Source organism: Lepisosteus oculatus, chromosome 20, assembly GCF_040954835.1.
Source record: "Lepisosteus oculatus isolate fLepOcu1 chromosome 20, fLepOcu1.hap2, whole genome shotgun sequence".
NCBI lineage: Eukaryota > Metazoa > Chordata > Actinopteri > Semionotiformes > Lepisosteidae > Lepisosteus > Lepisosteus oculatus.
Genome location: NC_090715.1, coordinates 3805057 through 3819303, shown reverse-complemented (window position 1 = coordinate 3819303; position 14247 = coordinate 3805057). Strand labels below are relative to the sequence as shown.

At 49.8% G+C, this 14247-nt stretch overlaps 1 protein-coding gene across 2 annotated transcripts in view; it reads right to left on the bottom strand.

Annotated features, from left to right (window-relative positions):
- carmil2 (capping protein regulator and myosin 1 linker 2) overlaps nt 1-14247 on the bottom strand; it is a 50466-nt gene that overhangs the window by 1152 nt on the left and 35067 nt on the right. For both annotated transcript variants that reach the window (XM_069181216.1, XM_069181217.1), the window contains 10 exons: nt 13008-13121; nt 12622-12688; nt 10903-11174; nt 6859-6962; nt 4725-5253; nt 2558-2677; nt 1851-1887; nt 1224-1295; nt 819-1118; nt 136-243 (listed from right to left, as the gene is read on the bottom strand). In XM_069181216.1, the coding sequence (XP_069037317.1) occupies nt 136-243; nt 819-1118; nt 1224-1295; nt 1851-1887; nt 2558-2677; nt 4725-5253; nt 6859-6962; nt 10903-11174; nt 12622-12688; nt 13008-13121 (1723 nt within the window). The remainder of the gene's footprint in view (nt 1-135; nt 244-818; nt 1119-1223; nt 1296-1850; nt 1888-2557; nt 2678-4724; nt 5254-6858; nt 6963-10902; nt 11175-12621; nt 12689-13007; nt 13122-14247) is intronic.

Genomic DNA, 14247 nt, shown 5'->3' with positions numbered 1-14247 from the left:
CCTGCGTGGTCTGTGTGGCACTTGTTTTCTGTACCTACAAAAGCGAAAAGAAAACAGCGCAGAGCAGGGTCTCTGGGCAGTTAAAGTGACATTTTGCAGCTCCGTGTGTGAGGAAGAGGTGGGGGTCGGCCTCACCCTCTGGGCCCAGGAGGGCTCCCTGCTCCCTGAGCTGCTCCTCGTGGACGGACACGGCGCGCCGGTGTGGCGACGGCTTCATCCGCGGCCGGGGCTTCGGCAGATTGTCTGCGAAGGCAGGGACAGGTAGCGCTGCGATCACCGGGGGCCGAACTCGGCTAATCGGCTGCTGGCACAGGCAGCGGTGCGCGACAAAACGCACACGCCGTCACCGCTGGGCAACGCCCAGAACGCAACGCGGTTTTAAACTGACCTGCATCTGAACGCCATAATAACAAAAAAACCTGGACATCAGAGTGACTGCCTGGAGTATGAATGTTGCACATACTCTTGGTTACTACAGTTTAAAAACACGACTGCTCGTCTTTTGTGTGGTAGCCTAGCTTTTTAGCCTAAAGCTGTCTTTTAAAAAAAAAAAAATTATGACACGACTGAAAACACTATGCGCCTAACAACTAATGCATTTATAGTAACCTAACGAGCTAAGTGACGATGAGGAATAACTGTGACAAAGATGCCATGCTGGGTCTAGAGGAGACGTACAGTAAGCAATAACACCAGGCCTGTTCTGGCTGTGGAAAGTCTGAAGAAGGACCTTCAGTGGAGGTAGAAAGGTCTGGTAACTGAGATAAGACTAGTTGGGCCTGTGCTGCTTCTCTGCCGTTGACAGCGGAGGCCTGTACCTTCGCTGAGGGCCTGTGCCGTCCGCTGGGGTCTGCCCTGCTGCTCGCCCAGGCTGGCGCCTCTGCGCGGGGAGGGGGTGGGGGCGTCTCTCGGGCAGCGGGGCAGCGGGGCGTCCCCTTCCGCGGGCGGCGCCTCAGGGGAGGGACTGTGCTGGCTGGAGGCTCCAGGCGAGGCCCGGGGCATCAGGAGGGGCTCGCCGGGGTCCGGGAGAGGGGGCCTCGCTGGGGGTCTGGGGGCGGCGGGGGCGGGCCTGTCGGGACACTCCGCCGCGGCAGCCGGTCGCGCGGGCCGTCTCATGTCTCCATGGGGGGGGGGGGGGGGGAGGAAACAGGAAGAGGCAAGTGAGCGAGCTGGGACTGCTGGGACTCAGGCCCGCGCACGAAGAGCAGCGCTCTTGCCTTTACCTGAAGAGGTGGACATGGTGCGGGGCTTCAGGAAGGGGGGCGGTGGCTCGGGCTTGCTGTCCATGATGGTCCCTGGGGAGAGAAAACCGGAGCTGACCAGGCCTCGCGGCAGCACTGCTCGAGCAAGAGACCACAGCACAAAGAACGACTGCCAGCCTGCATCACGCTGTGGACGGCGATTCCAACAAATGCCTTAGAAAAAGTACTGGAGCTAGAAAGTTCTGTTTTTTTGTGTGTGGAATTGAAATAATAAGAATAATTGGGCAAGTCCAATCTTCTCTGCCATTAATAATTCAAATTAGTGGTAAATAGTTATAGTTTAGCATAGAGGGGTGCTAAAATCTAATACACATTGTTCACTCCTTGAGGGTCACAGTGCCTGTTTTATTTACATCAATTGGCCTCTATGACCACTGTTTCCAAACCAGTGACATTTCTAAGTTGTCTAATACCTGGTAGACTGCCTCTTCAAGAGTGAACTGCACTGGTCTAAGACACTTTGGCACAATAAGGATGAATATTCAACAGGAAGCATGTCAGGCATCTGACTGCTCTGCATAACAGACTCCTTCGCACCTCTCCAGTGCATTCTGCGTCTCATCTAAATGAATTTCATTGCTAACTTACCTTCCGAGTCAGCCTTTCTTAATTCTCCCTCCTTATTCTGCAGAAGAAATGAAGAGATGTGATTGATTGATGTCTGCAATAACCTTTCCATCCCATTAACCATTGTAACCAGCACCTGTACCATGTCAAAGACTGTTATAGAATTCACTCGATGAGAGACATCAGGTGAAAACACAGGTCACAGCTGTGATGCAGTTTGGCCAGTAGGTGGCACTCTTCCCTTTGGACAACATCCAGATCAGTGCCTTTACTGTCATGACAGGGGGGGGGCACTGTACAGCAGAAGGTGACGGTTTCTGGCTTAAATAGCAATATACAGTCCAAACTGCATATATTAATATCCCAGATTACCTTTTGCACAAATATTGGGTGTAACCACAGTGATACAGAAGGTGACGAATCCCAAAAACAGATTGTAAGAATTCTGATTGATATACAGTACAGGTTCATACCTGGAGCATTGGACAAGCCCTACAACGTTGGGGTTAAGGTAATTGGTGATAGTGGAATTAGATGTCCTCTGGGACCTCCCAGTTCAATAATGTATCCAGAATCCTCCCACCGTAAAAATCCTTACAATATCGGAAAACAACTTCCATGCCAAGGCAGTCAGGACTAATGTCCTTGTGCAGTGAACACAACACTCTGCCAGGCACAGCCTGCCCTGCTGTCTGAGCACTGACCCCACTCTAAACCGGCAGCCTCACCTGGCCTTTCTTCGACTCAGAGGGAAGCACCTTGGCGACACCAATGCGGTGCAGCATGGCGTGAACTCTGTGTTCAAAGGTGGACTGGCCTTCGGGAGGGCCTTTATCTGGAAAAGGTTTCTGCAACAAGAAAGTGGGACAGATTTATTGTGGTGCCGCGCCGAGAGTCCTGTCTGCTCCATTCGTTTTTGCTTGAGGTCGTCCAAGTCTGCGTCTTTTTCTTTGACACCTCGGATCAAATCCGGTCAAAAACGAACCTTTCACGGTGAACCTGAATTTGATGGAGGCAGCACTCGAATTATATCATTTTGGAAGGAAAAAAGGGACTATTCATGCAGAAGAAATTTGACTCCTGTTGCAGAACTTAATAACTGCACCAAGAATCCCCTTGGCCTTCAACTCAAATGCTACAGTGCAGCTCTGCGCAGAAAGGCTGCTATCAGGTGCATGCACACTGGGAGAGAGGAAGAGGACATGAGTGCTGGCAGCAAAACAAAAGACTTCCTCAGATGTCATTGGACTGTCTCCCTGGTGCGAATACCTGGCGCAAAGTACTTCTGCTAGACCTCAAGGAGCAAGTCATGACCTCTCATAGATCACAGTGTGTGACTGAATTCTAGTATGTGAGCCAAGGTTAGACATGTACACAGAAAGAGATCCAATCTGAGAGGGTAAATCATAAATAGGCAAAATTAAGGTAATGAAGGTTATTGTTTTATTATTAAAGTTTCAACAATGAGCGGGTAGACCATGCAAATTAAACGAAGAGGCAGCACACAGCTGTCAGGTCCTCTGAAGTTCTTGTCCCCACTGTAATCTCAAGAAACAGCCATCTCGGAGGCAGAGGAGCTCTTTAAAGGGTGGCAGATATGAAGCGATAAGCACTGAACACAGCCTGGCCCAACCGCTGTACAATTTTACTCCTTGGTGTATTTCTGCATTGCTAAAGTTCTCAAGCTATTAATCAAGTTCATTTAATACAGTGCTCTTAATGCCACAGGCTTGGAGTGTTTGACAGTGATAAATGCAAATGAATTGCAACCCAGATAGAGATCTTTCAGGCTTTTTTGCTTTTATAAAAAGTAGCGATTGCAAATTGGATTTTTGGATTTTTCTTGCCTTTCTTCTATAAAGACTTTTATCGTTATATAAGGCAGCTCATGATTAGAGGTATTCTTTCCAGGCCCCAGTTTTATGCTCAGGCCAGACAAATAAGACTGAGTATTGAGCATGAAGCAGGGGACAGGACAAGGTACAGTATTTGTAATGGGATCAGTGTCTCTGCCGTTATGCAGCCAGCTGTGGCACAACTGGTCAGCTCTGCAGATACAGATGGCAGCCCTGCTGTGGACAAACTCTGGTGGTCCCTTGAATTGCAACACACATGACAGCAGGGATCCTCTAATGCACTTCAGCCAACAGTGTCAAACAATGCAGAGGCAGATCGTTGTGCAATGTTTAATTACAAACAAAAGTGTTCTGGGGAAATAAAGAACAAACCATGCAAAACCACTCTAAAATCACTGTACTTCCTAGCTCAAGTTCAAAAACAGGACAACACAAAACCTTGGTATGCTCTGAATGTGTCCTGCGAGTCCAAGTTTTTCCTCTTGACAACCAAGATGACAACCATCTGTTACCTTCATCTTTCTTGTGAACTCTCTCTCCTCACTGAAAGTGCAGAACAATTCTAAGGTGCCGTCTTTTGGATGAGATGTAAAACAGATGTCCTGACTCTCTGTGGTCATTAAGAATCCCTGGGTGTTTCTCGAAAAAAAGTAGGAGTGTTACCCCGATGTCCTGGCCAAAATTCCCCCCTGGCCAAAAAATGATGGTAAAAATCATGGCCTCCTAATATTCCCCCCTCTCTGAACTGGCGACATCACTCTGCTCTCCTCCCTACTGAGAGCTGGTGTGTGGGGAGTGTAATGGCACACAATGGCTGCTGTCACATCATCCAGGTGGATGCTGCACACTGGTGGCGGTAGTGGGATTCCCCATTACCTGTAAGCCGCTTCGACTGGAGTGGCCAGAAAAGCGCTCTAAGAGTGTGAGGATGATTATGATGATCTGACCACAGAGAGCACGAAGGTCTCTGTACTGCAGTAACTCTCGTTGACGCGCTGGTTACCAGCGCACAGCAGGGCCGCGGCTGGCGGTATGTTACCTTCCCATGGCCGCCAGGCGCGGGCTCCTCCTGGTCCACCCCGGGCAGCAGGATGAGCGACTGGGACTTGCCCTCCCTCAGGGAACGGCGCGTCGGCTTCAGCCTCCTCTCCGCGTCGGGCGTGCGGCTCTTCTCCCGGTCGCCGTCGGGGCTCCTGCCCGTGTCCGGGTCCGCGGCGGGGGGCGGGACGGGGCCGGCTGGCGTGAGGGCGGGGGGAGCGAGGGGGGCTGGGGCGGGGTTCGCACCCGGTCCCGCGGCCGGGGCTGGCGCCGCCCCCCTGGGGGCGCCGTCCTCGGCCTTTTCCCTCTCGGCGCGGGCCGCCTCCCTCAGCGGCCGGATCAGGTCCGCGATCGTAGTCTTTTTGAGCCTCAGCACCCCTGCGGACGGGCTGCCCTCAGGCCCCCGCGCTGACCGGACCTTCTTGAAGGCAAAGAAATCGCCGAATTTCTTCTTGATGGTCTTGGAGCCGGAAGGGGGCGTGGAGCAGGAGGTCTCCGCGGGCTGCGCTTTCACCAGCGGCTGGCTTTTCCTGCGGAGGGATGGGAGACCGGCGTCAGAGAGGACAAGAGCCCACCCTGCCCTGGTGCGTTCGTCCGAGCCAGCCTGGACACGCTCCGCGTCTCTCTGCACGTCTGTCCCACTCACATCCTCCAGTATCGGCTCCCGAGATGGACACTTTGGTACGTCCGGCGGAAGCCAAGTTATATGCAACAAGGATACTGCCTGGTGACAAACCCTTCCCCTCACGTGAAATCTTTATCCGAGTGTGTGAAATTATAGGTGGGGACGAAAAGCAATGAAATGACAGCTCAGTTATTGTCAGGGTAAGAAAAAGCAAGAAAAAGTTCCAATTTTATTATGAGTGATTTACCAAATCCAGTGGTAGAATTTTTACATCCAGTCGTAGTGACCGATTTCAAAACTGAAATGAGCTGGGATGGTTGTATTATTAAAAAAAACTAAAAAAAAAACTGTTGTATTATTTAGCATAACCTGAACTGATTTCTCTTAACTGCGCCTTCATAGAAAACATCCTAAATCTCAGGGAAGTCTATGCTAGCAGAACACTCCCATAACATGTGGTCTAAACTCCCTTAAAACGTGGTTACACAGTTTCCCCAGCTGTGTTTTCACACCTGAGGACATCTCTCGACAAGCTGAAAGTAAGCCGCTTTCATTTCTTGCCTCTCAGTGCTACAGTTCAAGAACGGTCAAACTGGTGCTGTGCTTTACGATATCAGGTCAGTTTCTCTTCTGCTTCCCGTTTGGCAATTTCTGTCGGCTCTGTCCTTTAAATCCACACCGACGCTCGATGTCTGGGTGTGGTCTAAACGCAACCTTGCAGGGAAGGCTAAATTAACGTCATGTCCTTCGCTAAAGGTTTCGCAGTTATTTTATTCTTCCAGTGTTTGTTTCTTTAAACTGGACGGCACACGAGAATGTCGCAGAGACTCGAAGCGATCTGGCAAAAATAACTCCGTGGAGAAACCAGCAGTGGGCAGATGCACGCGTGATCTTTACTCCTCCATTTCTGGAGGAAATCAGAGAACAGCCAGGATGGACTGCGATTCCCAGCAGCTGATGGGAGGTGCTGTGCAGTAAACACCCAATCCAGGTAATCTGTACCCTGCAGAGATACTGCTTGCAGCCCTTACTGTATGTGTTCAGTCCCAGTACCCTGCAAAAAACTGCAATGGCAAGTCCATTATTGCAGCATTTGTCATATCCACAATACAGCGAACCACACTGAGCCCTAATTATGGGTGATTTTCCCAATACATTCTAGATTATTGAAATATTCAAGGTTAAACAAAATGAGAGTGAATAAAAACTGCAAAGGAGGGAGAACGCCTCTCTTTGCCTGGTGGTCTGATCCAGTCTAACAAGCTGCAGACACCTGTACAGGTTGTGATGAACACGCAGCACATAGCAGAACAGCAAATGTGCCGGATATTGTTCATGCCTGAACCCCACGTCACCCTGTGCCACAGCATTCTAAACCAGGAGGCCAGTGGCTCAAGCTGCTGTGCAAAGGGAGTCTTATTTCCCATCCCTGACGTTGCTGCGGAGGAGCATTGAGACTCTCGTGACGCTGTGCCGAGAACGAGGGGCGGAGGCAGCGAGCGCAACTCACGTGGGGTCATCTGGGATGATCTTCTTGGTGAAGAACTCCTCTACGCCCTCGTCCACCTTGCCCATGTCCTCGGTCGCCTCATGCTCCCCCTCGGCGGCCGGCACCTGTCCGACAGACACGACAGGCAGGGGTGAGCCCACGGAGGGGGTTGTCCCAGTCTACATCCGCCATCACCGAACGTCAGGATGCACGAGCTGCTGTTGTGCCCGTCTGCAAAGCAGGCTGCGCTCGACAGGCCAGGCCACGCGTCCCTCTGCTAGACGCCCAACCATGACCCCTGGGTTCTGCTCGGTACCCTGTGGCAGTGAGAGTGGCGGCACTTCTCCGGCTTCAGACTAGCTCCCCACGATTGAGGCGTGTGTGACGGCCCAAGGCTCGAGCCTCAGAGTGAGAATTTCAGCAGCAGGCAGATCAAAAACTCCTGACTCCTGATTTGGCGGGTGAAAAATGAAAAAAACAACAACAACTGGGGATCACAAATTTTAAAGAATCACAGTGGTGACACGACAAATCTGACTTTTGCCGGTTGTGAATATATATCTGACAAATCTGTGCAAACAGAACAAACCAAAATTTTCATAGAATTTGTACTGTGGGGCCCGGCCCGGCCCTGATAATCCTGTCTGATCATCTGTTTGCCTGCGATATGTGAAAGAAGAGAGCTCATGCGGGCAAAATATCAAATTCCTTAAACCCTAGAGGCAGTACCACTGGACCTCATAGGCTGTTTCTGAGGTTAGGTCACATTGCCATAAACCAATTAGTGATGACGTATCAGACAGAAAGGAAGAACAAAACCAGTATTCATGACCTCATGTGAAAATGTCCAGTGATACTCTCCAAAGGTGTTCTGTTTTTATATGACATGCTTGCTTGGACCTGTTTTCACAACAGCTAAAGGTTAACTCAAGATAAAGCCCCTCCATATCATCCAAATACACTATTTTTAGTCCTTAAACTTATGCCATTATAAACCAAGAGCCCTGCTTTTTGAATCCCTGATTTCTTGCATCTCTTAGGGATCCTGAATTAACTACTCATACATAATTCACTGTGGACTTGAGCTTTTTTGATCTTGGCCAGGGGGATATTGTTATTACAAGTCACGTATTCATAAGACACCAGCACAATGGGATTTAGAAAAATTATTTTCTAAATTCCATATGGTTCTGCACAGAACAGGAAACAGCCTTTAGATTTTCAACAACACTGAATTGGCAATGGCATCACTCAGGTTTTACAGAGAGAAACTAAGAGAGGATGTCTCATGACAGCTGTGAATAATGGTGGTGGATTCCCCGTTTTAATGGGAAGCCGCAGTTTTCTCAGATCAAGCTACAGTGTACTGCTGCACAGACTCTGGCCTTCAGGCAGTGCGGGTGCTGCATTAAGTAAGACTGCAAAACTATAGCAACCATATGTAAATCAAGAATGGAGCTGCATGAAATTGATGATAAATTATTTAGCTCCTCCGAGCCTATCGGAAGGCCCGGCTTCAAAACCTTCCATTCCACCACATTTTGAACTGAAACGTAACAACGAGCAAAATGGTCACTTCAAGACAGGAGGTTCATTCTGAACTACAGCTGAAGTGCTCGCTGAAGAGCTGGGACTCTGCGGCCAAATGTTTTCCTGGCTGCCAGATGGAATCCTGCCTAATCGCCACGGCCGTACAGAACGCAGCACAGCACAGCTCAGAGACGGGCACGCACCATTCTGATCTTAGCCTTCTCTTGTACTGCACGGGGATTTTTGCAGTTTCCTGACCTCATCGTTTTTGGAAGCGTTAAGGCATTTAAGGGTTGCCTTGCTTTTGACATTTATTCTGACTCTTGTCCCTTTCACTCTTGCTTTAGTGAAGTAAGGCGTTTCACAGAGAAGAAAGAGGTATTTTGCCTCCTGCCATGAACTGCCCTGCTGTGTTCTCTGTATACGCTCTTCAAATACCTGTGGATTCTATGTCAGACAATCTTCATTTGAAAAGGGCTGCTTGATAGGGGGATCTAGACAGGGCAGATTCCACTGCTAAGTGGGCGAGTGAGACACCTCACAGTCGCCGGCTTTCCTCTTGTGAGCAGTGACTAACGGACAGAGCAGTGATGCTCTGTCACGAGCTCTCCAGCTGGTAGAGAGCAGCAGCAGCTGCAGCCTTCCCTTCTCTTTGAGGCAATCTGCAAGTATTTCCAGAGCAGGCGGCCTTTTCTCCTGGGGGAGAGTTGTAGGCAGATCAATACTTTGCAACAGAAATTAAAATAAAACAAGACATGTTTTTGGATCCCTGGATTCCATCCATCTCGTTATCACTCTGCCATTCTCTCTGGCGGGGGCTCAGAGCTGGCCTGACCGTCACAGGTGTTGGTGGCAAAGACAGAAAAAGAAAAAGTTCATGGCTATGGCGTCTCATTGAAGTGTCCATTTGCACTCTGTTGTTGAAAGGAAACTCCTTTAGAAGGGGATGTTTACATTTTTCTCTTAATAGCCTTGTATATTTTCTTATATAAACAGATGTAAATCACAACAAAAACAACAACATGGGTTTTCACACCAAGACAGGACCTACATACCCAAAGCCCCACGTCGATACCATTGCCCACACAGAGACTCAACACAAAGTACTGCGATTAGACACAGACAGCAACAAGAGCGACACGACAGCAGTGAAACTCGCAAACAGGAATACCGAATCTCGGTAAACCAAGGCAGACCGCGACACGAAACAGTAGCCCACTCGCTGATTTAGACAAACAGCGCTGGACAACAAATCCAGCATGCGGACTCTCACACACGCACACACCTGCTACGCTCCCTTTCCAGAGGCTCTGTTATGGGGCTGGGTCTTCTCCCTGATTGATCATCATGATTAATATGCAACTCCCCTCTGCAGCAGCCAGCCGGTTGAGCTGCTTGACCCAGCTGCCGCCTGTTCCCCCTGCACACGCCGATACACGAGCCCGTGTGGACGTACAGTACACAGCGCCGCTGATCCATGCAGAAAAACATGCACACATTCACTCGCACACAAGAGCAGCCCTGCTGCAGCAGAAAAAGGAGGATCTCCTGCTCGAATCCTCCTTCCTTCAGACTGCAGGTTGCAAGCAGGTGGTCTCCCATCCTGTTTCCCCGGAATCTTTCCGATTTCCGCTGTGTCCCATTACGTAAAGTCAGCTAAAATTAAATCTGAGCGCAGGACAGGCAAGCACCAGGAAAACTGCAGGATCTCAGGTGAAACTGATAGTCCACCTCCATAAACAGGCATTCTTCCCAACCAGTATAGGACTGCAGTGTTTCCAAACCAGAGGACCCTTATCTCTAGGCGAGCAGACTGGCAAGAATTTTGTGCAATTTCAAACGCTCCAGGTCTCTATCAACACCAGTCAGACCACTCTCAGTTCCAGTCCAAGCACACAAGCACAGTGTAAATATATATAAGAAGCAAACCCTGACACACACACACAGCCCCACAGTGATGCCTGGCTTATCCAACACGCAAAGATCTGAGCCTCCCCCTGCTTTCAAGAAGCCTGTTTCCTCGTCCGCCAACGAGAGAGAGAGAGACCGCATTTATGTGGAAACATTAATAATTAAGACGCCTGAAACAGCACAGGCAGTGGCAGTGACACAGTGACATCTGTAATCCTAGCAGTGCAATTTCCAATGTTAAAACACAACCCCGGCGACGAGGATGAAGGGAGAAAAATAAAGCAAGATGAGCAGGAGCCACAGCAGCAAACTGGGGAAATAAAAGCAAACAACAAAACGCTGTCATGTAGCCCCCCAGGCGTGCAACAGACACAGAAAAGGCCAGACCAGCCAAAGACAGTAATACAAGAACAGAGATTCCTGTAGGCAGAGACAGAAGCTCCGGATCTGCAGTGGCTGAAGAGCGACTGGAGCCCTTGTACAATCCTGCAGGATGCTCCGTTTCAGATCATCGTCGGCAGCCTCTCTCTCCCTCTCCCTCTCTCTCTCCATCACCATCCCCACTCCCAGCCCCTTCTCCCTTCCCCGATGCAGAAGGCGAGATTCAGCAGGCAGGTTGCTTACATGCAGCTTGCTGGGAGGCAGCTTGTTCTTGCGGTTGGGTCTGGGCCTAGCGCGGGTGTAGTGCTTCAGTCTCTGTCCTTCAATGGGCAGGTCCATAGGGGGCTGAGGAGATGCAGGCTCTGAGAGCGGAGGCAGATTGTTGCTAAGAGCAGCAGCATCCTCCGGGTAGGCGGGGCCGAGCTTCAGTGGCGCTCGGCTGATTGACGGCCCGTTCGGCCCGCCCCCCGCCTCCCCGTCCTCCTGCTGGGCCTCCGCTACCACGTCGAGCAAACCTGGAGGGAGAGGGGGGGGAGCAGGAGTGAGCAGGGGGGGGGGAGAACAGAGAGGGAGGAGGAGAAACACAGAGGAAAAGAAAAGGATGAAAGAGGAGTAGAAGAGTGCTGAGGTGGGTGGGAGGGCAGCAAAAAAAAGGGGGGGCGAGTGAAGAGAAAGGGAAGAGAAATAAAGGAGAGAAGAACAGACATGACCAGGTCCTGTGGGGCACCTGTGCAAACAGGGCCACTCCAGCCCAGGACATTGGCTTCCTATGCAGCAAGCCCTTGTGAAATCGGAGTGGAGTTACAGTTCTGGAGTGTTGCTCCGTCCTTCTTTGCAAGAGTGTGCAGAAAATGATCCCACAAAGCTGAATTCCTGGGGTTGTCTAGTTCACGTTTGTTTATTACCTGGCGTTTCGGTCTATTTAGATCAAATGCAACAAATGACAGCAGATGTGCATCGCTTGAGTGCGGCAGCAGGGGAATTTCACCAGCGACACATCGCTAAGCCGACGGCGCAGCCTGGCGAGAGCACACAGCGGAGCAGGAGCAGACCTCATGGAGACAGGCGGACTGAGGCGAAGACAGGAGGCACGGGCAGACGAGGTTTGGAAGGAGAGCTGCTTAGGAGAGACGGGATGGATCTGTCTGCCGGTGGGCTCTCCTCCCACCTCCCCCCAGCCCCGTCCAGAGGCTCAGTGGAGTGTGAGTAACCTGGTCACGCTCCAGTTTCCCCAACCCCAGGTTTACGGGACAGCACAGCGCTGCTAATCTATTGTCAGGGGTAGTGTAATCCCCTCTCATCCTCAAGAGCCATATCACCGGCCACACCCCCCACCCCACCTCCCCCAATGGCCTTTGATCCCTTCAGCACTGACAGCCAGCAGGGAACTCTGGGAGGGGAATCCCAGAGCAGCAGGCAGGAAAGCCCTCTCGGGCAGGAAGAGACCGAGCTCAGAGTCCCGGGGCCTAAAACTGTGACTCACACCAGTATGCAAATCTACTCAAAATAAGGTAAGAAGCAGCTAGTGTTAACATACGCACAAGAGCTTGCGGGAACCACACAGTGCTCCCCGTCACATCCAGACAATGATTTCATAACACACAACGAGTTTACATTCTTAACCTTTTAAAATGAAAGGAGATACGATTGTAAGAGAAACTGCAGAGGAATATTCAATGTGTTTTAACTACTCCTTCCTAAAAGGGCTTTAGGATGTAGGGATTGTCTGGCAATACGGTTTAAAAACAAACACAAGGCCCTGGTGAGAAGGAAAAAGTGCTAGCTACACTGTAGTGTTAATCACACTCACAATCTTTCCTTCAAGAAATCAAGAGACAACCTCTCTCTGACCACAGACTGAATTTAGTTCTAAACTGATTGCCTGACCTAATTAACTCATCACTCTGACCCTTAAGCCCGTTGCCTCTTACTCTGCTTCAGGACCAAGAATAAGACACTTACTCTTCACAGATGGTGCAGGTCGAATACTCCGGGTGTGAATGGAGTTCCGCCAGATACCTGGAACATACTGACAGAAATAAAACAATGAGCCAGTGACGTAGTGACCATATTCTGTATTGCATGAGCTGCAGTTTTTTAGCAGTGAGCTTGAATTTTCACAAAACTCTCTCCTCCCTGCTCTGCGTTGTTTTGGGGCTCGCGTTTCAGCGGTAAAGCTGACTGGGTCCTGTCCGCAGAAGCAGCGAGCATGACCTCTGCTGCCACCAACCGCCACAGCACGTTGGCACGAAAATGCGTTTCGCAGCTCAGGTTTGTAGACGGTGGGACAGAGAGAATGAAGGAATGGGAAAAAAGCAGAAATGAAGGGAGAGAAGGACTGTCCTCACCTCATCTGTCGGGAACTCCATCTCCACCACTCGGAGCTGAGGAATGTTGGTCTTGACGGAGTTTTTCTCGTTAGGCGCTGGAGGGGCCTGTGTGTGTTCTGAAACATGCTGGTCCTGAGGGAAGGAGCCAATCGCCGCTCAGTCTTCAGGTCTCAATTCATTACTGCTGATGTTCTAATTTATCCGGCCCACACTTCTATCCAATGACAACTTATATTTGCACCCATTTATACTACTGGGTATTACAATTTGGGTCTCGCCAAAATGTGATCAATTCAGCATTCACCACAAAGTCATGAACTTTGTGAAAGTGCTGTAAAGTCGCCATGTTGTCACAAACCACTGGTCTCGTCACGGGCAAGAGCAAGAGTTTGTACAAGCTGCGACACAAAGCTGCCCTTCCTGCTCACTAGTCACTGTACTGACTAACGTAATGTGATGTACGAATGAATAAGTACGAGTTGTACAGTAGAAATTTCACTACAGAAAGTTTCCATTGTGATCTGCAAGTGCAGTTAGCAAGTAAGAATTGTCAGCAAAACCGTCTCAAAGTCAAGAGCAATATTTCTATTGGATGAAGAGAGAGGTCTTCACAAGCTCCACGTTTACCATGTAATAAGCCTGCTTCACGTCACTTGAGGTTTTGTTGCCTCATTCTGATTTACAGAACATGGCGCTGCTCAGATGAGGACATTTAGTCTATTTTGTGATGTAAATATGAGGATTTTACAAGTTACTGTGTACATCTGACTTATATTGTGGTTTGCAAAGCACACATCAATGCCGATTCTCAATAACCCCGAAATATAAATACAGCCTTGAAACCCTCAGCCTTCCAGTTACAGTACAAGTTCAGAACCCTGACCACTGTCAGTGAATATGGTAGATGGGCACAGCAGTGGGCCAACAGCCAGCTTCTCTGGTGGCTTCAGCACTGAACCAGGCACTGGCACATTGTGTAGCATCCAACAGTTAAACAATGCTATTTTAGGTCTTACCAAAATGAATTCAGAGGAGTTCCTCCCTAATCCTTCACCAAGACACTGATCTGCATGGCTCATAGTTGCATCACACTAATCATTAACAACACAACTCCACTTGACCTGTGTCCACTGGGACCATGCACACATCGCTGGCATTTACCAAACACACCCCTGGCTATCACAGCCAGGTGCAGCTTTTGTTGTGCAATAAAAATGACTTTAATCCCAAAAAAGGCAAATTTGTGTTATTCCTAGGT